At 52.6% G+C, this 23,179-nt stretch overlaps 1 protein-coding gene across 4 annotated transcripts in view; it reads left to right on the top strand.

The window, feature by feature from the left end:
- Positions 1–23,179, top strand: part of DENND1A (DENN domain containing 1A) — a 470,496-nt gene that overhangs the window by 423,938 nt on the left and 23,379 nt on the right. For 2 of the 4 annotated variants that reach the window (XM_031450416.2, XM_031450418.2), the window contains exon 20: positions 20,299–20,355. The exons of the other annotated variants lie outside the window; for them this stretch is intronic. In XM_031450416.2, the coding sequence (XP_031306276.1) occupies positions 20,299–20,355 (57 nt within the window). The remainder of the gene's footprint in view (positions 1–20,298; positions 20,356–23,179) is intronic. 4 annotated transcript variants of the gene reach the window in all.

Raw genomic sequence — 23,179 nt, 5'->3', positions numbered from 1 at the left:
ATCCTCTTGACTTACTTGGTTGCTCCTGTCTTTGTGCAACCCCTGGACTAGGCACATTCAGTTCATCTCACACGGCCTTGTAATTATATCTTTAATGCCGGTCCTCCCCCAAGACCATGTGAGCCTCTGGAACGTGCAGCACAGAGCCTGGCAGTCAGTAAACGTCTTGGGGTTTTATTATTGATGTGAATTTTTGAATTGATTAATAATTGATTATTGTTTAAGTACTTGCTGTGTTTCCAACAAATTATTTGGTTTTTATTTCAGATGCTATGCTTATGATTCTGTTCATTTGAGAAAGGAAAATGAATATTCCATTAGTGGTCAAAAACTACTTTCCATAAATAAGGGTTTTGCTTCCAAGTAGAAACAGATTCTTATTATAGGAATTTAGATCCTGTTTCATTCTATTTTGTATTTTTATTAGCTCCTAAGTTCTAATTGTACAAGCCCCAGGAAAGGAGGGGAGGGGAGAGAGGGGACCGCTGGGACATGCCCAGGCTCCAGGGATGGGTCAACCTGGAGAGGGAGAGCCAGGAGGGAGCAGTCAAGGGAAGGAAAGGTCCAGTGTCCCTTGAATTATATCAAAAAAGCAAGAGACTAGGTTGCATAACCAAATGAACCAAATGCAAAGTATGAACTTTAATTTTTAAAAAAAGCATTAAAGATATTCTTGGATAAATTGGAAGATTTGAAGATGGACTGGGGTGTTAGATGATATGATAGTTATTGCGGACATGATGGTTTTAGAGGTTTATCTTTATGCCTCAGAGGTACACACTGCAGTATTTAGGGATGCGGAACCATGATGTCTGCAGCTTGCTGTCACATGGCTTGGGCAAGAAGTCATGCACACGCACACGCACACGCACAGACACACACGTGTATGCCCTCCATTCACAAAGAGAGAAAGCAAATGCAGTCCCCATCCCCTTAAGTATTTAACTGCTGAAAAGCAAAAGCCGATCAGTTGATGGAGGAAATGTGGTCGAGCAGGGAAAGCACAGATTTTTAGCGTCAGGCAGCTCTGGACTTAAATTTCAGCTCTGGCACTGACAAGCTGGTAACCTTCACTAAGTAACCTAACCTGAGTGAAATCAGTTTTCTCACCTTTAGAGTGAGGATAATACTACTCACATCATAGGCCGTTATGAGGATGAAGTGAGATACCGTGCTGCCCATGGGTGCTCAGTAGACATGTCTCTTTCTCCAGTGGAGGAAAGCGGAGCCTGCTGTTAGTCACCCACTGACATGGCCTCCCTGCCAGCCTGCCTTCCCAGCGCTTGGCTGTCATCACGGCTCTGAGAACTCGCGCCCCTCCACGGTGGCCCTCCTGCACGCGCACACTTGTAACTGCCCCGCGTGCCCTAGGCTCTTGTGGGAAAGTCAACCCCTAAGCCAAGGAGGGCTGGCATCTTGGAGCAGAGAGGGAGGTGCTGGTGGCATGGCCAGGAGATGGTGCGCACGTCTGACTCAGACACGTGAGCAGAAGGGGCCACTGGGGCAGTTGGGGCACTCGGCCTGAGTGGGCAGGCGCGCGTGGTGCTCTGCAGTCCAAAGGCATTTCCTTGGCCTCACTTGTCAGCCGTGCTTTCACAGTCCACGAGGCAGAGCTCTCTGCACATGGCTCCTTCAAGCCCTGTTGTTTCCAAATCGTATTTCCCGCTTTTCCATCGCCCCCTTTTCCGCTCTTTCAGCCATATTTTTGCATCAGAAAGTGGGCACGACAGGGTGGTCTCTTGCTCTGTTCCCTCCAGCTCCCCTGTGCCGGCTGCAGGGTGACCGCAAGGCAGCTCTGGCTTCAGTGCTGGCAGGTAGCTGTGCGAAGTTGTTCTGACTCTTTTGCTGCTGTTACCAAAAGTAGCGTGGCCCCTAATTGGTAGTGGGTTTATCAGGTCTGTCTGGTGAGGGTGGCCAGCTGGGCCCTGCTTTCCATGTGGCCCAGGCTGGCCCAGAGACAGCTTCTGATGGAAGGTTAACAAGGCCAGGCTTTGCTCCTCTGAACAGACATGTTCGATTTCAAGAGGAAAAACTTGCCAATCAAAAAAGAAAAATCAGAATCTGGAAATTCATAAGGATTGAGTTGAAAATCCAGGCAATTTCTGATCAAGCATTTGATGTTGCCTTCTCAGGTAGTATTCCTCTTGTTACAGGGAACTCAGCGCCAAGGGCAGGTCTCCTGATGTGCCCTGGAGGGGCTGAGAGATGTCAGCGCCAGTTGAAAATCCAGGTTCAAAATAGCAGTTTGCTTTCTAAGCGCCACCACCTGATCTCCATTCAGCATGAGTTAAGGACCCCGATGGAGGGCACGGGGCCGTGGTGTCCTCCTCCTGCTGGGTGTTGAGCACTTTCACAGGAGTTTGAGCACATCTTGTGGGCAAAGAGCAGTGGGGGACGGAAGAGGGCCGTGAGGCTGAATTGCTCACCACGTGCCAGGCACTGTGCCGAGACCTGGAGAAGTGGGTCTGTGTTCCAGCTCCAGGTACCATGCTAGGCAGTTACCACAGGTTAGCCCGCTTAGTCCTTTTGGCTACCCTACTGGGTCTCAGGTTCTATCCTCTTGCAGAGGAGACAGGCTCAGAGAGGTTGAGGACTTAGCCAAGGTTTATAGCTCAGAAGCAAGAGGATTCAAAGCCGTGTTGTTTATTACCAGACCTCAGGTCATGCCCCAGCTCTGTGCTGAGAACACGGCAGTTTCCTGGTGGGTTTGTAGTGACAGGGCCAGTGCAGCAGCCTGGGCAGGTGGCCCAGGATCCTAGGATGCTGAACCACAGGGAAGGCCTTGTCCTAGTTCCCTTCCGGATCCCGGGTCGTCTTTAATGTCGCTGGGCCTTGGTTGGCACCAAGACAAGAAAACTGGTATCCTGCACCCCATGTGGACTCTGTGCACCAAACCCACCATTAGACACCAAAGGCACGCTGGGCGCTTTCTTAGTCTGTGTGAGGGATTAAGATGCAGGATGAAAACTGGGAATGTGTAGGGGTCAGTATTGGGGGTGTCAGGAGCCAGTCCAGCCCCCAGAGACCAGGGGCAGAGCTAATACTGGGACTCTACATCAGTTAGGTTACTTTAGGTTGCAAGAGACATAAAACCCAAAAGAAAAATTTTTGGCTCAGACCAACTTCAAGTATGGCTTGATCCAGGTATTAAGTCCCATCAGTCAGACCTGTCAGTCAGACCCAGTTTTTTGCTGCACTTCTTGGCTTTGCCTCCTCTGCTGCTGCCATTCTCAGGCAGGCGTTCCCTTTCTGGTGGCAAGATGGCTGCAGCAGCTCCAGACAGTGTCCTTGCAGGTGCAGGACCAGCAGGGGAGTGTCACTTATTGAACCAGCTGTGATCATATGCCTATCTCAGAACCAGTCATGTGGCCAAGGGTCTTCTGTGTGCCACGCGTAGGGCCCTACCCACAACACATACCTAAGAAGTGAAAGAGGGGTAGTCCCTGGAGAGGAAATCAAGGGGCTGTTATCAAAAGAAGGGTGAGCAGATTAAACTGATACGTGTACGCACAGAGGGCAAACCGGAGACATTGTCCCAGCCCCTGTTCTCTTGTCTGATGGCAGAAAAAGGTTCACACCCAGAGCGGTGGGGATTTTGAAATCATGAAATCAAGTATGTGTGACTGAAGGTCAGGGTCAGAGGTCAACCAGGGCACCAGTAAAGAGGGACAGAAGAGCAATGGCAGGTCAGTGCGTGGCAGGCAATAGGAATCAGGGGTCGCAGGTGACAGGCGCAGGCACAGTTGCCTGGGACAGCTTTGGGGGAGTGGAGTGTGTTGGGTCAGCTGCAGTCCAGGGCCCAGGAGTTGACAAGGAGCCAAAGACTGAGGTCACTGGTTCAATAGTTGCTCACTGATACCTGTTCTGTACCACATCTATGAAACAGGTGACAATGACAAGGTCCCTGCCTTCAGGAAGCCCACAGTCCCGCAGTACATGGCTCAGCTTACTCCTGATGGACGGAATCCATCTGGTGGTTTTGAAAGGGCCAGGTCTGTGCCATGTGATCATGCCATGGAGCATCTCAAAGTCCCCTTTCTGTTTGTCTTAAACTCCATCCAGTTTGGTCCTCTGGGTGGTTCCCCACCAGCATGCTCAACAGGTGCCCATCACCTCATCACTGCTGACTTGCTGGAGATCACTGCTGAGTAGATGCGGTGTTTAATTAACATCCTTGCTCTCCGTCAGCGTCAGGGACTAGGCAGGGAGCTCATTTTCCTAGGATGGAGCAGCCTTCTTCAGGCTGTGACTCAGATACCTGGTGAAGGTTCTGCACCTGAGAGACTAAACACAGCTGCTGTTCTAGCCTGTTCTGGGATGGGGTGGCAGCTGGCTTCATGTTAAGCCCCAGAATTCCCTGCACCTTGCCCACACAATCCCCACTGCTTTCTCTGGCTGTTTGTAGTGGAGAATTCTTGCCTTCTAAGTCACTCCTTTTGCCCAAGATAGAGTTTCCAGAAAGGTCAGACTGAAATACACAGAGGAGTGGAAATTGGACTGGCCGCAGGAGCCTGGTGAATGGATGGAAGTGTCAAGTCCAGCAAGGCGGGAGGTCTGAGCTGGACTTTGCGCCCAGAGAGCTGTCTTTCGTCCTCCTTCCCTTGAACAGAGCTCTCTCCCAGCTCTGGCCTGTCCCCTCTGACTCTCTGCTCTGGGGGGAGCTCAGCCATGGCTCTGGTTTCTAGCATCACCTTTGTTCTGGCAGCTCCAGTAGACTGCTTTTCATCATCACTGCTCCACTGGCTGCAGTGTCTTAGTCTGTCCTTGGCCTTCCTCCAGCCTGCCCCACCCCAGTTCCACAGGGCGGCAGCCCCGCTGTGCCTGTACCTCCCTCATGTCCCTGGAGTCACCTGTCGCTCTCCTCCACTGGTCTGTGAGGCACAAGGGGTATCAGAAAACATCAAGTAATGAGATAGGTCGGCCTGTCAGCCCTCCAGGATGTGGGTCCCTCACCAGGATTCCCTCCCTAGTCACAGACTTGACGGATGATCAGGAGAACTTCCCGGCTGCCGGGGCCCTGCTGGAAGTCAGCTCTCCCCAATTTCCTGCCCATCCCTGGGCCTGCTGGGCTGAGGGGCCTGCCAGCTCCTTCTCACCCTGCGAGACTCTGCTCAGTGCCCCCACCCCGGGCGGTAGCCCTTCTTCTCTAGCACCCAGCACACAGCTCTGTCTGTGTTCATTCATTCACCAGCTCTTTGTGGACATCTGCTCCAAGCCAGACCCCATGCTGGACGCTGGGGGAACCCAGACATGAGTGGGCTCCTCCTTTCTCCAGTGCCAGAAATGTCTTTCCTCTTCTGTTCCAGCTGACAAAATCCCATCAGCCTTTCAGGACCCACTCAAGCACCTCTTCCCCTGGAAGCCCTCCCTGACTCCTCCAAGCAGAGCCATCCCCTCCCTGCTCTGGGCCAGCCCTGGCCCCGCGCCTGACACACTGTCCCCAGACAGGGCTACTGTCAGCCTCATCTGTGACCTTGGCACCCTCGCAGGGCCTGCTCTAGATGAGCTGCCCAGTGAGTCTGGGGCACAAAGTGGTGAGTGGTGAATACATGGAAGGCGGTGCGTCATGGAGAAGGTGAGGGCAGCCCTGCACACTCCCTGTGCCCTTGAGTGGCCAGTCAACTCAGCAGGGCAGGGAAACCAAAAAAGGGGACAGCTGTTGTTCGGCAGTGCCTGTGTTCACTTCAGGACCCCTACGTGCCGTGCCGAGCGTGAGTGACAGGCCTCCTGCGTCCCCTGAGCCTGTCTACATTCACCAGTATGACAGCAGGATCTCTTTGCCAGAGGACTGACCAGAGCCTAAAAACAGCATTTCTTTTAAGGTCTGTGCCGGAGCGGATCGGAATCCAGCTCCCTGCCAGGGAGATATTGAGCCCAGCAGGACAAGAGCAGGAAATCTGATTCAGCGAGACCAGAGGAGGCATTTTCTCAGATTAGAATTCTCTGTGCCAAAGGTGGAGAGTTTATCACAGTAGGGAAGGGGAAATAAAACATAAAATATTGAGAATAAATTCTATCCCACAAACACAACCCTCCAGGAGAGTCAGCTCAGTGTCACTGGCAGTGCAGGGTGTCCCCACACCGTGGCCACAGGAGTGCTGTGCCAGGAGCTGCCCGTCACGTTGTCCCCCATCAGTCCTGAGCCCTTCTGTGGACTAGATAAATGATCAGCCTGGCTGTGCTCAGGGGAAGGGATGACAAGGACTAACTGAGAGGTGGCAAGACAAGGAGGGGTCAGATGGATCAGGTTGGTTTTCATTCTCATGCAGACCTCCTGTGAGCCAGGCCCCTCCATAAGCATCAACCCACTAAATCTTCTCAACTACCTTATGAGACCAAGACAGTTATTATTATCCTCAGAAAGGTGATGCTCAGAGAAGTTATGCAGCTGGCCCAAGGTCACACAGTAAGTGGCAGAGCAAGATTTCCAAACCAGGTCTACCTGGTGCTAGACCCAGGCCCTTCCCTCACCATACCCCTCCCATCGAGCCTTCTGTATCAGTTCCATCTGCTTCCTAGGGTATCTGGTTGTGGCTGCCAGTAGTTTGGGGCATGCTTAGAATCCAGCAGCATGGCTTAGGGTGGCCAGGGAGGTCAAGGTCCCTCTGTTCTGCTTCTCCTTTCACTCCTGGCTAAGATCAATGGCTGCTGCTGAGATTTGAGACTTTGCTTTCTCCCCAGGGTGTACCTAACAGAGCCCCGGATTCCTTAACACAGGGGTAAGGACAGCAGATGTGCTGCCCTTCTGAGTGTCTGCTGGGTGCTGGGCAGAGTGCTCAGGCGGAGTTTGCATTTCCTCACATCATTTTCCCCAAATGATGCAAGAGGAACCATGACTGCCCCACTTTCCATGAGGGTCAAGGGCCCTACCCTAATCCTCCTCCTGGTAGGATGGCTTCAGATTCAAAACCCTGGCCTCTACCATCCCGTCCAGCTCACCTGACCTGGGGCAGCTTGGTGGTGACGGCAGCTCGCTGGCAGCAGAGGCAGCTTGCCAGCCTCTTGCACACTTGATCTGAGACTGCATTGACCGTGTCCCTAGTTTAGGTCATTGTTTTTGCTGGGTTCTTTTTATTGTCAGTCTGCTTAGGTCCATGTCTTCTGGAATATTCTATCACATTTCGTTTATACTGCAAAGAATTTTTAAATATAATAAAAGTACTAAAAGAGAATATATAACAGGGACTTCTCCCAAGGGATCGTTGATTATATCCCACTTAAAATGCAGAGTGTGATGGGGGATGAACATTGCCTGGAAGCAGTTTAAACTGAATTTCACAGGTGTTGCTGCCCATCAGACACATGGTTCCATGGTCATGGTCACCTCATGGCCTTCCTTGGGATGCCCCAGTCCCTAACCCCTTCTCAGTAGATCCCTGTTTGCACTTTCTGGAGAGTTTGATTGCGAATGTTTCCAGAGGGACAGTGGGTTGAGCTTTGGCAAGATGGTGCCTCGGGAGGCCAGGTGGAGTGATGCAATCGGCAGGAGACCGTGACCCTCCAGGTGTGCTGACCAGGGGGTAGTTCTCTCGACAGACACCAGGCAGGACAGAGGACGCTTTCACCCCAGAACTGTCTACCCAACACTTTCTGTTGCCCAAACCATGATGACCAGCTGAGAATTCCCCTTCCCCTGCTGTCCCACTATCTCTGTGATTAAAAGTACTGAAGCCTCAGAGTTTTTTGCCAGGCAGAACTCTGAGTTACTTTTTTAGGCCCTCATTAATTCCTTTCTTCATTTATTCACCATATCATGAGGCATGTCAAATGCCAAGCCCTGTCCAAGTCCCCAGGGTTACAAAGGAATGAGACATGTGTCTTGCCCTCATGGCACTCATTGTCTGGGAGAGACAGTGAACAAACCAGATGGAAAGAGAACTGCTAATGGTATAGATGTACTGGCTCGAGAGGAGTCCTGAGGATGTCTAGGGGAACCAGGGCAGGCTTCTCAGTGGAGGTGACATTTCTGCTGAATCTTGTAAGATGAGTTGTAAATCAGGCGAAGCCAGAGGAGTAGGGCATTCCAGGTAAAGAGAAGGACACAAACAAAGGAGAAGAGAGTGTGACTCCTCAGAGAAGCGGGGGACTAGCATGGGGAAGGACCAGGCCAGGAGGCAGCTAGTGAGGGCCAGGAGCTAAACTGCAGAGGTGGACAGGGGCCAAGTCTTGGGGGAGCTTGAATCGTATCTCGTGGGTGTCAGGAGCCAGTGAGGGGTTACATTAGAGGGAATGGCACCTGGGAACATTTACTCTGGGAATTCCCACCACAGGAAGGGTGGAAGTAGGTGAGGCCACGAGACCACTAGTGATGCTGCCAGCACTCAGATGAGAGCTCATGTGAGCCTGAGCTGCGATGCTGCTTCTAGGGGTGAAGTTGAGGGCAAGGTTGGAGAGAGGTCTGGGGGACCACATAGACAGAACCCGTGGTTCACTGGATGTCCTCCGTGGGAGCTATTGAGTTTCACCGTGGAGTGGCACAGGGCTGGACACAAGCTACATTTCTGTTCCTCCAGCCAGCAGGCTCTAATGAGATTTGAGGCTCGGCCCGTGGTGAAAGGAATGTCTGTTGGGATGGATGGGGTCAATGGTGAAAGGCTCTGTGGAGGGACAGAATGGCTGGTTGGGAGGAGACGGTACAGTAACCTCCACCCTAGCTGTCCTGCTTTTGCCCCAAGGCTGGCTACCATCTGCCTTCCTTTTTCTCTTCACTCCAGGGCCTGTAACCAGGGTACCACAGCTTACTCTACCCCTGGCCCCCTCCCAGGATGTGCAGTGTTAGGGCTCCTTCTCTCTGGGTTGCCAACTCTTCAGCGTCCCAGGGCATTTCTGCCAAGGCTGATGCCCAGTATTATCCTAAACCAACTTTAAAATGCAAGCCTCTGCCCATGATGGATGGAGAACATCCAGTTGTTTAGCCAGCCACTTAGGGTTTGTTGCAAACCTGCAAGAACCACACACAGGCATTTTGTTAGGCCTGTTACGCCAAGGACCCCATAAATAAATAGCAGAGTGTGTCTTGGTGCATCAGGGCTGGAGTATGGGAACAGAGGCACTGCATAAATAATACATACTTACGAAATAAATACATCAGTATGCTAGTGTGTGCAGCCACAACCAAACCACCCCAAGTAACAGCCACGGAAAGCTCCGAGGTCTGCCGTGTGATTGGCTTCCGTCCATACGTGTGCATCAGCATTCGAAGTGACCTCCAGAGGGAGGGGGTCCTCCTGCACGCTGACCCTGAGGCCCTCGAATCGAGGCAAGCGGTGAGATTGCAGGTGGGCACCTTGACACACAGCCTTGCTGCCAAGGTGTGAAACCTACCACGGCCGTGTGTTCCTGCAGATGTCTTAAGGTCTGCCGCCAAGCAGAAGGCTGATTAGTACCAAGGTGTGGGTGTGATGGGTTGCGCCTACAGGAGGAAGACGGCTGGCTGTGGGAAACAGGTTTTCTCATTATGCAGATTCGCTCAGGCTTAGGAGGGAACCTGTGGGTCAACTTTCCAAGTGACTCTCACCAGAGCCCTATAACTTTCAGCCTTTCACCCTGAGGGTCGGCCTGGGCTTTCAGAAAGTCAGTTTCCATCCCTGCTGCCCCTTTTTGAGCCCTGAACCCCACTGGGCATTTGGCTCCAGCATCTGGAGCTCCAACGAAGCAGCTGACAGAATGGCCGCTGGAGTGGGCGCCCCTCCCCTCGGTGTAATGGCACAATGCTGGATTTCAGTATTTTAAATGAAAAATATATGCAGTTAGCTGTGCGCTGACAATGTCCTTGAGGATTTGACAGTGAGATTTTCCAGCAGTTGGTCTTCGTTAGGATCCTGGCGGTGTTTAATAAGGCAGTCGAACTGCTGGCACCTTGGGTTCCTGTTTGTTCTCCGAGGGCTCTGGGGCTGCTGCGGTAAGCACATCGACCAGAGCTGATCATTACAAGGGCGTACGCCACCATGAATAAAAATGTCACACGTTTTCCCATCTCACAGCGGTACAAAATGTCAGTCCTGTCAAACACACGTTGCAGGGAGCTGTGTGCAGTCCGTACAAATTGGAGAGCTGCATATCCCCCAGCCTTCTGATATTCTTCATTTGAAGCTGAAGAAAAACAGTTGTTAACCTATTAGCTAGGATTTTAAACTCTGCTGAGGCGGTGGAGGGCCAGACTTTGACACAGATAGAAATGTATTCCAGGGTCCAGGAATTTTAAAACCAGGTTCTCCATCCATTTGTTCCAAGGGAAGGAAAAAAAAAAATACCTCTGTCTGGCGAACCTGTCTGTCTGTCTTTAACAGACACTGGGGAAATTGGGGGCTATTTCACATCTGAGCTTCCCACTTTTGCATTCTACTCAGAAAGTCTCTTGCTTTTTAGGGTGGCCTTGGGGCTCAACCTGTTAGCCAAGATACCTCTAGGTTGGGAGTTTTTCCTGATCAGAAGCATGCCATTCCTGATCAGAAACGTTGCCAGCCTTGTGAACGGTGTGACTCAGTGACGGGGAGGACGACTAGTTGGTCCACATTAGTCAAATGCTGGGCGATGGCCTCACTGATCACTTGAGGCCGGTCCCACAGTCTTGGATGAGCATTTACTTTGCCCTGACCATGTGCAGGCCTCGTGCCGAGAGCGCGGGGTCCAGATGTGACCAAGACACCCTCAAGAAGTCCACTGTCTTTAGGGGAGGGACAGAAGAAAGAAGCCAGCTCCATCCAACCAGGAAGAGAGGGACGGCTTCTGGGGAAGGGACACAGGCTTGAGCGCTGAGCTGAATCTATCAGGAAGGCAGGTGCGGGAAGGGCACCAGCATAAGCCCGTGCATCGTGAAGGGTCATGGCACGTGAGCAGCAGGGCAGGTCTTTATAGGGCTGGGGAAAGGGCTGCTTGTGGTGGGGTGGGGCATGGAGCTGGTGGGCCAGGGACTGGGTCTTGAATGGCCTGCTGAGGACTGTCTACCAAACCGCAAGTGGACCAGGGGGACGTTGGTGGTAGGGAGGGCAGTGTGGAGGCCGGCATAATCACCAGACTCCCTTTCCAGAGGTACTGTGTGATCCTATCTGTACAACTGCAAAATCAGGAGAAGATCTTTATTTTAATTTCCTAGTGGTGTACTGCTTGGGGTGGACATCATTCCAGAGATGATAAATTAGCCTTGGTTTTGCTGAGCTGGCCCTGGCCCTTAAATGCACTGAGCAAACCCTCCCCAAGTCAGGACATGGGCCTGGTGAAATGTAGGCGGCTGCAAAAACAAACCTTTCTGTGTGGTCAGAACGGACTTAGCAAGACAAAAAGCTTGCAGGATGTGGGGGGAAGAACTCCAAAGGGAGAGGGGAGCACCCTCATTCTCAGGGGACAAGTTTCAGCATCTTCCTTCTGCCACTTGTGTATCGGGTCTGATGGAAGGAGTGTGGGCTCTTTGGGGTCAGACACACCTGGGCCTGCATCTTGGCTCTGCCACCTGCTAGTGGTGAAGCCTGGCCTGGGCTAGTCACTGAGCCATGCAGCCTCAGTTTCTTCATCTGCCAAATGGGGTTTTACCTTCTCTGCAGGGCTGTGGAGATCATTAGAGACCTCACAGGTAGAGCTCTTAACACAGGGCCTGGTCCATAGCAAGTGCCGCAAAACAGCACCCCCTGCAGCTATCAGAAGGGGATTCTCCCTCCCAACATCTGGAAGCCCCTCCTAGCATCCCTCACCTCCTGGGAATGTCACCCAGGCACCCTTGATGGCATCCCAGATGGCTGCCCCAGTGTAGGTAGCAGGGCAGCCCCCGCCTCCAGCTTCTGTCTGGGCAGAGAATGGCACGTGTCAGCAAGGCTCCCTGCCCCTGCCCGGCCATGGCCGCATCTGCTGCCTGACCTCGGGCCACCAATGGGATGCCACCTATTCAGACCAAGCAGCTGCACCTGACTCAAAACAAAAGGCGCCCCTCCCCCATCCCACTGCTGGCCCTCCTCCCTCCCCCCACCCCACCCCCCGCCTCTGTCCCCCAAGCGGACGGGGTCACCCGGCCCCCTCACCGCCTTCCCTCACAGCCGCCTCGCTGCTTTTGTTCAGCATGTGAATTTCCCCGTCAGCCGAGCTCCTTGCACGGGAAGTAATCAGGGATCTTGACAAGGCTTCAAACCACAAATGCCACTACAAATTAACCAGCACCACTACAAAATACTACTCCTGTCAACATCGGGGAAGAATGCACTGCTCTTCACGACCAGACTGAGCCGCCTTTCAGCTCAGCACTCACGCCCTGCAAAGAAAGTGCCCGGACCCAGCTGAGAGAGTGGCCTCGCAAGGAGACTCATTGGGGCGGCTGAGTTCTGGGCACCCCCTCTGCAGAGATGATGGCAGACAGGCCTGACGGCAGGCACTGTGGCTTTTCTTCGAGGGCCACCTCGGTCCCCAACACCCCCTCACAGAAGGTGCCTCGGGACGGCGAGTTGCAGGCACATGGGAACCTCCCTCCGGAGTCTGACAACCAGGGCCCAAAAGCCGGCCCCACCAGCTTCCTAAAGTGTCATGTGAATTTGGGCAGGAGGGATCATGGCAGCGCCTCTATCCAGACTGAGGCTGACTGGGATATTCTAGGTAACATCTGGCCCGTCGAGGATGATCCAGGATGAGGCCTCTCCCAACCTCCATATGCCACAAAGAAGCACCTCTTTGCCACTGTGTGTGGGCAGGATGGAAACGTCTTCCTCAGCCATGATGGAAGTCCATCCTGTACAGCATCTTGCGAGAAGCACCCCTCCTAGGTTATAGCCTGGAGCTGAGACGTACCCCTGCAGGTGCTTCAGGGCCCGAGGACCCCGGGATCCCCTCTGAGGACCCAGGGCCTGCCTGGTGCTGTTGGCACAGAGCGAGTGCTGGCGGACACCATGCCCGGCCCTCTCCAGCCATCCTTGCTGACACTCTGAAGCGAAGGCAGGCATTTGATCCTCCCCAACAAGCAGGATCAGCTCTATCAAGTGTGGATGAGCGGATTCGAGATAATGACAGAAGCTGGGGGACAGGCGAGAGCTGTGCCCGAGAGAGCTGGTTGGGCATTTCAAAGAAGACACTCCACACAAATATAGCTTCAATACACTCCTTTTTGGAGACCTATCAAAAGAAGCCCTCTTTTATTTCCATACCTTGCATAATAGTGGCTTTCCCTTCCTGAGGAGTAGTGGAGCCTTGCTCTCAGCCCAGAGGCCCTTTGCAAAGCCACAGAAAGCTTTGTCTTCCTCTCGCACCAGGGGCCGTTTCACGCACAGGTCAGAGCATTGATGCAGTTACTAGCCAGGAGAATTAACCAGGTGAACTCTTCCCTTGTTAAACAGTGACAGAGCTTAATTGTGAGTTTTCTCTTTCACACTCTCCATTCCTGGCTGCGTACCTGGTTAGGACACGTCCCTGGGACAGAGAAACCCCCAGCGTCTACCCAGCCTCCCCTCTGGGGAATGCCAGGCCCTCCCCACATACTAGATGGGAGTCTGATAAAAAAAGGGACAGTTGAGAACACGTTCAGACCCAAAGGATCTGGGACCCCCTTTGCAGCTGCCCTTGGAGGCCACTGTTCTCCGGCCTCCAGCTGCCATCAGCCATACCCCACCTTCTCCGGCGCTCAGGAAGGGGAGCTGAGGGAGCCCTGGCTGCTGCCTCAGGCAGGTTGCATGTGTAGCCCTTGGCCTTCAATGAAGCCCCTTCGTCCCTGTGGCCTCAGGCATCTCTGTGCTTCTATCCCCTTCCCCAGACCCAGTCCCCACTTGGGGTCCAGCCTGTCATCCTACCTACTTTGACATTTCACCTTCTGTGTGGCCTTGGGTGGCTCCTGTCCCCTCTCCCTGAGCCTCCTTTCTCAGGGGTGAAATGGGGATGCTGATTCTGATCTTGAAAGGATGTTGAAGGGATTGACCAAGGTGTGTCCTCTGTGGGGGCTGAGGAAATCCACACCTCGGTTCCCAAACAGCCGGCCCCTCCCATGTGCATCAGGACCCCTGCCCCAACACACAGTTAACTTGAGATGAGCTCTTTGACCCTCTTCTGAAGGCCAGTCGTCCACTGCTAGATGTGACCCTGAGCCAGTCTTTGCCTTCCCTCATCTGTGAAACGTAGTAGTGACCTTCGTTCCCAGCATGAGGGTTCCCAGTGCTAGCAGGTGACCTGCTTAGGCGTTGGACACAGCGGCCCAGAAGAGCATCGGCTGTGCCCACCGCACAGGCCACCCCTGCTGCCACCCCACACACACACTTCACACTCTGTCCCAAGTCAGCGCCTGGCAGTCGAGCATCTTCCACCCTGCAGCCCCGTGCAGGGCGCCCGCTCATCCATGCCGCCCAGGTAATTAAGTTGATATTTCAACACGGCTTCCCCTCCTGACCTTTTGAAAACAATGTGTTTTGCTGCATCAACAAATTAACTGCAAATCAGATGCTGTCCTCATAAATGTGGGTTTCATAGCCAATGAGCGTACTCACCTGGCCCACACAGCTGACAGATATAAACGCTGAGGGCCAGGCAGACACTGGCAGAGGCCAAAGGGTTCCTTTCCTCTCTGGGACTTCCATGTCAATCACGCTTTGGGGCTTACCCTCTCGTGTTCAGGTCTCCCAGCAGTCACATGGCCAGCTGGTGAGTTGACAACATGGAGGCCTGGGCAGGCCCCCGTGGCCAGAAGGGGAGTGTCCGTCCTTAGAAGCCCACCCATCCTCCTCCCCTCTGTCTTCTACGTCAAGGACACCAAGGCCTCTGATCTGTCCCTCCCCACCTAAATCCCTCCCACAGAGAAATTCCACACTTCTTAGCCTGATGGTCAAGGCCTTACATCATGTGACCCGCACCCCACCCTCCGCCCGCCAGCCTCTCCAAGTTCCTGGCCAGCTGTGTCCTCATATTCACCCTCACTCTAGTCTCGTTGGACCACTGTGGTTCCCGTCCCATGCACCTGAATTCTCTACGACCCCATCCTCTAGAAGAGCCCCTCCTTCCTACCTCCACAGACTTCAGTACCCCTCTGTCCCCTGGCATTATAACCCCTGCATCAGAGTGGGGGCCCTTTGAGGGCAGGACCATGTCTTGTTCACTGGTGTGCCCCTTTGCCTGTACAAATTATACTCCTCTGTTTGCTGAATGACTGACACACTTGCCTCGTTTGTAAAGCACCAGAAAGAGATGCTCAAATAAGAAAGGGGAGGGTGTCAGTCATTCTTTCAGCAGTCTTTTCTCTAAGGTGCAGGTCTCTAATGACTGAGTCTAACTTCAGAAGGGACAAGGATTAGAAAAACCAAATCAAAAAGGATTCCAGATGGCTGGAAATTTGGGTTGACGAGGATAGCACAGTGGACTAAGAATACCTGTTTGTTTTAGTTCCTGCTACTAGCTGTGTGACCTCATACTATCACTTAACCTGTCTGGGCTTCCTGTTTCCTTCCTCTACAGTAGGGAAATAATCCTCCTCTAACTTGCCTCACCAGGGTATGTGAGGCTGAAAGGAAAGAAAAGAAGTAGAAATGCTTTGAAAGGAAAATGCATCATGTACATAGAAGAGATGATTAAAGCCCAGTCCCGTCCAGCAGTGCTTTGCTCACAGTATACTCCTCACGTTCATGGGACTCTTCTGGGGAGATCTGTGGGTCTAAGGAAAGGACAGAGGATTGGATGGTCTCATCTCATCAGCAGGACCAGAGCCTCACACAGCGGTGATGCACTCTTGGGACATCCTCGCATCAGTGCTAGTGACTCGGGAGTTATGACCGTTTTATAGAAAAGTTAACTGAGGCTTAGATTAAATAACTCACCAAATGGCAGAGCCAACATTGAACTCAGCTAGGAAATGACAAAGCCAAGATACGAACACGGGTATTTCTAACACAAAGCATATGCCTTGGGAGTTTCACCCGAATGCTCTTTACGCTCCAAGAAAGATATTTTTCCGTGATGTAGGTCAAATTCCACTAGACCATACATTCCTCGAGGACAGGACTGTGTCTTGCTCTCCGGAATCTCCGGGCCTGGGGCCCACATAGTTGTTCCATCACCATACATGGGAGGAGTCTTTCCACCTGCGAGAGCCAATCTGCTTCCTGACTACACATGACCTTCAAGAAGGCAGGTGCTTGTGTTGATCACGGAAACCTCCAGCACGCCCATCCAGCCTGCCACAGCTCAGCTCAGAAAGTGCCAGATGAATTGTTGAACAGAACTCTTCTTAGCAGAAGACTGCCAAAGGCCCAGCCTTTTTGAACTCACTTACGTAACAGCAGTCAGTGTAGCCAGGCAACTGAGGATCACACGCAACACGCTCGCTGTGCAGAGGTGCTCGGACCTCTTGATTCTCTGCTCCAAGGCTCTTCTGGTTTCTCCTCCTCTTCCTCTAGCAGTCAAGGGGCCTGAGCCCCGCTCCCGGGTTTCCCCATTACCAGCCGGAGGCCTTGCACAGGCCACTTCACCTCCCTGCAGTCTGTCTCCTTGTCTGTGGAAGGATGCGCTCCTGCGCTCAGGCCGTGGTGCTGTCCGCAGGCCTTGGGGAGTGTAGGCGGGGGTGGGGCGGCCTGGCTCATGGAGATGACTTTCACCGTGTCTGGCCAGTTCTGCTGTCTTCTGGGGCCTCACCTCACACTGTCGTCAATGCCCCACATTCAGTTATTCCCCAGTTCTGCTTCCTGGGCCCTGGAGCCGTGTTCTAGAAAATGGTATGTTGAGTCGCTCCTTCCCTAGCTTCTCTCTTCACCCCCTCTTCCCACCACCACTCAACCCCTCTGGCTTGTTCTAATCGTCTCCAGAGCACTCAGCCCTCCCCAACCTGTGTCCCCAACTGTCATGCCACCCAGCATCTTTGGGAAACTGTAACCCCCGTCGCCTAGCAACCCTACTGCTCCCTCCCTCCTGAGAAGCAGAAACTTCTTAGCAGCGTGTCTACTGTGCGCTTTGCACCGAGAGAGCTGCTGTAATACACCCGGCATCCCTGCAGTGCGGTCCTCGCGCGGAACGCGGGACATTTGTACCGCATTGCCCTTTCCTGGTGTCTGCAAATCCCCCTGGTTTACTCTGCTAGCTTCTCTGCAGGCTTAGGTTGGGTGTGGTCAAGAGGCTGCTTTCCTTCCACCATTTATAAATTCAGTTGCAAAAGAACTAGCACTTCCTGGTGACATCAAAGCAAAATAAATTAATCAGAGAATCTGGAGAACTAACATTTGTTGAGTTTCTATGTGTGCCAGGAAGTTTCATCCAAAAATCTTTGCTGAGCACTTACTATTTACCCAGTACCATACTAGACCCCAGGGTAAACAGAGAAATGAGATTAGTGAGCTGACAGTTACAGCCTGTGTATTGTGAATGAATACACAGTGGGCGGAGGGACAGAGCATGTGACCCATGCTCTCAGGGAAGGGCAGGGAGGGCCTCCTGGGGAAGGTGGCACTTGAGATAGACAACCAAGTGATAAAGAAGAGGCGCAAAGGGCGAGACAAAAGGAAATGGAAGGTGTTTCAGGCAAGGAGACTGTCATGAAAGCACAGGAACACCTGAGCTTTCAAGGAGAGCAAGGGGCTGAGCAGGGCAGGTGTCAGGGGCGAGATGCACCAGAGGTGACATTGCAGGGCTCATGGGCGGGCCCAAGAATCTGGCGGGCTTTGAACACGTCAGGCAGCATTTTCCAGGGAATACTAACAGGTGTTACAGGGTGAGTCTGTGTTCAAAGAAATAGGGGAACTGGGACTTTTACAAAAAAATAGAGTTTTGCCTATTTAGGGTGGGTTTGGTTTTTTTCATTTTAATTTTAATTATCACAATTTTAATACTACAAAAGAAGTAATCAAATCAGAAAGCTGGACTTAAGAGTGTGCAGCCACTCACTTCCCACTGCTAGGTGCTTCCTAGGGCACCCATGGTATGGGTGCCCCCTCCAGAGATACCTTCCACAGAGGTGGGGAGAGCAGGGTGGCATTTTTGCTGCAAGAGTTGGCAGCCTTTTCTGTGCTCACCAGCACCATGAATCTGCAAAAAGAGCAAGGCAGGAGACAGCACTTCCCAGACTTGTCTGGCTAGGGAACCCCCTTCTCTTCTTCATACAGTGCATCTTCCAGGATGATGTTTCTCAGAAGACTCCTTGGGAGATGCTGGCCTTCCACTGAGATGATTTAGGCAGGCAAGTGACATGATTGGGCATGTATTTTTTGAGTCCCCTCTGGAATAAGTGTGGAAGGTGGATTGGGAAGAGAGAGGGTGGAAGCAGGGAAACCTGTTAATGGTGATAGTTGCTGGCGTCTGCTGGCGGCACTGTGCAGAGATGATGGCAATCATCCTCTGGAATCTTCCTAAAAGCCCCCCCTCTAGAAGGTAGTGCTGTCACCTGCATTTACAAATGAGGAAAGTAAGGCTTGAATGGTTAAATAGCAGGCCTACCAGAACCCAGAGAGTCAGTGGAAGACTGGAGTTCAGTATGAGACTGTCTGACCCCAGGGGCCACCTCCTGAATACACAGCTACCCTGCCACCCGACTGGCAGAGAGAGAAATCAGAGATGCCAGGTCAGAGGTGACTAGTGATGAGGGCTCTGGAGCTAGAGGAGGTCACCCAGAATCAGAGTGGCTGAGAACAAGGGAAGCTGAGGGTGATGGGGGAAGTGGAATTGGGGGTGAGAGTGGGGCACCTGGACCAGGGCAGCAGCCAGTGCACCTGCGGGCGCCATGCTCATCCCACCGGGTGGCATCCCCAGCCCCCCCAGGTAGCCTCCCACTGAAGAAGGGGCACTGAGCACGGCTTGGCGCACACTCCCAGCTAACGGCACAGGACTTGGGAGGCCAGAGTGTATTTCCATCCAGATGTGCTCTCTGTGCCATGAGGGACCCCAGTTCTCCATCAAGACCTTCAGTCAGCTTTCTCTGTGGGCCACACTGACAGGCCCTGTGCTGGGCACCAAGGATCCAGGGATACCTGAGACACGGCCCCTCCCTCCAGGAGTCTGGGGTGGAGGATGGGTTCTAAGACACGTTTGCTCTCTGGAGGACCGCTCCAACCAGGAGAGGCTCTGGAGTGCTGTCCAAGAGCAACATAACAGGAGCCACACATGTGAGTCACATAAATGTTTTAGTAACTTAAAATTACTAAATGTTCTAGTAATTTAAAAAAAGTGAAAAGAGATAAGATTGACTTTAATAATATATTTAACCCAAATACCCAAAATATTTTCTTACATATTGCCAATATAAAAAATTGTGAGATGTTTTACATTCTTTTTCAAACAAAGTCTGAAATCCAAGGTGTATTTTACACGTACAGCATGTCTTAGTTTGGACTGACCACGCGTGACCACTGTAGTGGGTAGTGCAGGTTAGGCTTTGGCGTAATGATGGACCTCTGTGACCCGCAGTGCTGAATGGGAGGAACCCACTGGAAGCCTCCCAGGGTTGGCCGTGTGTCCATGACCTTGGTCTAGTGTGGACTTCTCCTCTCCTTTCTCTGTCTACCCATCTCCCCCCTGGTTAGGGCATCTACATGGGTGGGCCATTGAGAGAACAAAGCTTAACTCTCAAGATAAAGGGTTTGAGGGGCGAGTGAAGAGGTCTGTGTGCTGTTGATTTTTAGTCAGATCCTGAGTTCAGAAGCCAAGCATTTTGTACAAATTTTTTTGTTCATCAGAACTTCATTGAGCAGATCATTTTTCCCCCAAGGCACAGGGATAAATCCCTCAAGGACATGAACATTTGAAGGAGAGTTGGGGGTAGGGGTGGGGTGGGGTGGGGCAGATACTGAGTGATAGTGGGGGATAAGTGGGAGCACTGAAGGCAGCTTGTGACCTGGGCAGAGCTTTGAAGGACAAGTTAACGTTTGCCAGGCAGATGGGGGTGGGGTGGGTCACTCCACCTGCTGGGCCGGCGGAAACTGGCATGAGGGCCTGGGGCCACTTGCCATGTGAGGGGTCTGTGTGGGGCTTGGCAGAGCCCAGGTCTTGGAGGATTTGAAATGCCAGCCCAGGGCCTTGCTGAACTGTTGCCCCAGGACAGGAGGGGGCAGCAGAGGTCTCGAAACTGGGGTGTGGCAGGGTCACAGTGGGTTTTAGAAGCTACCCATTGGCCTAAGTGGAGACCTGCTGGAGGAGGTCCAGGCAGGAGGCCCTGTTAGGAGGGGATAACAGTGATCCAGGCCCGAGGCGGAGGGGAGGGCCTCAGACATGGGACGTGCAGGAGCCGGTGACCAGCTGAGGGGGCAGGAGGCGTCCAGCATGGCCCTCGGGCTGCAGCTTGGGTGACTGGATGCTTGCAGCCGTGTGTGGAAATGCATCAAACTGTTTCCGTGTGTACTGATGTCGTAAGTTTCCACTTTAATGCAGCCACAGAGACTCCGTCCCACCCGCCCGCCGCCTCCCAAGATACAGCGCTCGAGGCCCGTGAGTAGCCGGTGGTTCTGCCCTCCCGCCTAACACTGCCTGAGCCGTGCTCCCCGCCTGACTAAACCCCGGGAGTCTGAACTCAGCCGCCTTGCGAAAGAAAACGGGGAATTGGGTTTTCAGCTTCCCTCTGCGTGGCATGTACCTGAACTTGTGTTTTCTGGGCTTCTCTCCCCTTTTTCTGAATCAATTCAGTGACTTGCAGTCAGAGCTCTAGGCAGCAGGGCCACTGTGTGGTGTGTTTGCCGTGTGTGCATCATTTGAGCAAATCTCCCAGGCTGAGCCTTGTTTCTAGCCACGAGTTTTAAAGCCTTACAGCAGACGCCTCTTCCTCACAAAGGAGGCAGAAGCCTGGCAGCAGGGGTCTCGTTCCGCCAGATCTTGGTTTGGAAATGCATTTGATGTCCCTTCCCAGGGGCAGAGGCTATGCCCAGAGAAGATCAGATCAGGCCGGCTCAGATGGAGACCCGTCGCCTCCTCCCTGGGCCTCACAGGGAGCTCCACCTCCTAAGTGAAGCGCCAAGGAAGGGCGGAGGAGCAGGAGGTGTAACGAACCCACCAGCACCTGGGAATGGGTGGGCACAGGAGGGAGACCCATCCGTGTTTTCCTAAGAGAAATGCCTTGGGAAAATATTGGGTGTGGTTCCGTGTTTAGCATCAGTGAAGTCATTTTCCTTATAATTTCAGACTTTGGTCTTACTGCAGCCTGATAACTTTTGCAGTTTCCTTTAAAGTGGGAAACTTGCCTGGACCATTTAGTGCAGGCTGTTTATCAAGAGAAGAGTTTCTCTGTTTCTTGTTCGAAGTGGCCACCACTCTTGCAGTCAAGCAAAAGGGGTCCTGTTCCTGCCCAGCTGTAGTCAGAGTCCCCCACAAACCCGAGTCCGAGCCCCTCCCACCCTTCCCACTGCAGTGTCCAAATCCATCCTGAAAGTTGTGACGGCTGAGGGGTGCAGGTGACCAGGCTGTACTGTGTCTGTTTTTCATCCTTGGCACACACACCGAGCATCGGTTGGGTGGCCGCTCTCTGCGAGGATGTTGGAAAGTTCTGGGATGCTGTTTTCCTTTCCTTCCCTGCCATGTGTGGGAGTTAGAGGGCTGGGATGGAGGCTGGGTGATGCCTTCACCTGTGGCGGTCATGACACTGCCGTTCCAACCACGTGTGACAGACCCATCCTGTACCCCAGTCAAACCGTGATCAGTGCAGCTGTCAAGGGCCTGGAACATTTCTGCTCACTGTCATTGGAAGGAAAGCACAAACAGCAGAAAGGAACCGCTCTGGGAGACAGACAGCCGACTTCTGGGTCAAACCTTGTGTGATTTACTGAGAATTCTAGTGCAGTCATTAGCAACATCGATTTGGGGAGCAGACAGAGCCAGGCTTGAATACCAAATTGTGTGACTTTGGTGAAGTCCTGAAGCTCCCTGAGCCTCACTCCTCTCTAATGTACCCTCGTTCATGGAGGGTTTTGTGTGACAATGAATGTAGATGACATTTGTAAAGCACCTGGCACAATGCCTGGCACACAGTAGATGTTTTTATTCTTCTTACAGGTTTTTAAATCTTACAGCTTCTAAGGAATGACCCAGTTTCTTTTTAACCATCACCCCCCTGGGATTTTTACAGTCAGCATGTCATTCTACGTCCATTACCCCAGTCGAGCCTCACAGCACCTCTGTGAGGTGGGCATCGTCTACACCAGTTTTATTTTTATTTATTTATTTTTTATTCTTTTGGGGGGGCATTTTTTATAATTTCACATTTATTAAAATTTATTTTTGGGAGGAGGGGTAATTAGGTTTCTATTTATTTATTTTTAATGAAGGTACTGGGAATTGAACCCAGGACCTTGTGCGTGCTAGGCACACACTCTATCACTGAGCTACACCCTTCCCACCTCCACCTGTTTTAGAGACGAGAAAACTGATGCTCGGTGACTTATCCTCAGTCCTGTAACTACACAGAGGGGTCACCAGACTCTAGAACTCCTGGTCTTTCCATCATTCCAAGCTCCCTGGACCCTCCATCTTCATTTCCATGTCGTCCATCTTAGTACAAAGTACTGGGGTAGGGCCTTCAGGTGAGAAAAGAATTAATCAGCAGCCAGCTGGGCTTCCTGGGGAATCTCTCTGACAGTGTTAGATCTTGGCAGGAGTGCAGAGGTGAAGAGAGTTGACATTTACTGAGCACCTTTTATGTGCCTAGGACTGTGCTAGACACTTGTATATCATCCCATCTGTCCTTAAACAGCCTGGAGGAGGCAGATGCTGTTTCCCCGATTTGCAGCCAAAACTACAGAGATGATAAGAGGCCACGCTGGCCTTTGAGCCCTGCCTCTGCCCTGCCTCTGCCCACTCCTCACCAAGCCAAGGTCATCCAGAGGGTAGGTAGCTCTCAGAAGTCCCTGGAGGGACCTGGGATCCAAGGCAGGCAGGGAGTCCCTTGGAAGGCATGATCCAGGGCAGGACTGCTCCCCTTGGAAGAACTCGGGTCCTGGAGACAACTACCATGGGCTCCACATTGTCTCGCCTGCGCGGGGACTCGTGCAGACTGGCAGGCGATGGGGCTGGAATATAGCCACATCCACTGGCAGCCGAGGACTTGGGAAGGCAGACATGACCCTAAGCAAAGCCTGAGTAGCAGTGGCCTCTGCCACTGCCCTTCTGCAGGAGGTGACCAGCCTGGCCCGCGGGGCTGCACCTCACCTTGGGTTATGGCACACTGAAGAGTTAGGGTGCTGAGCAGAACTGGTTCTGGGCTTAGAAGTCAGAGAGGCCTGTCCTGGTTTGAATCACAGCTTGGCTACTTCTTGGCTGTGTGACC

This window comes from Camelus dromedarius, chromosome 10 (assembly GCF_036321535.1).
Source record: "Camelus dromedarius isolate mCamDro1 chromosome 10, mCamDro1.pat, whole genome shotgun sequence".
In the NCBI taxonomy this organism is placed as follows: Eukaryota; Metazoa; Chordata; class Mammalia; order Artiodactyla; family Camelidae; genus Camelus; species Camelus dromedarius.
This window is presented reverse-complemented; position numbering and strand designations above follow the sequence as displayed.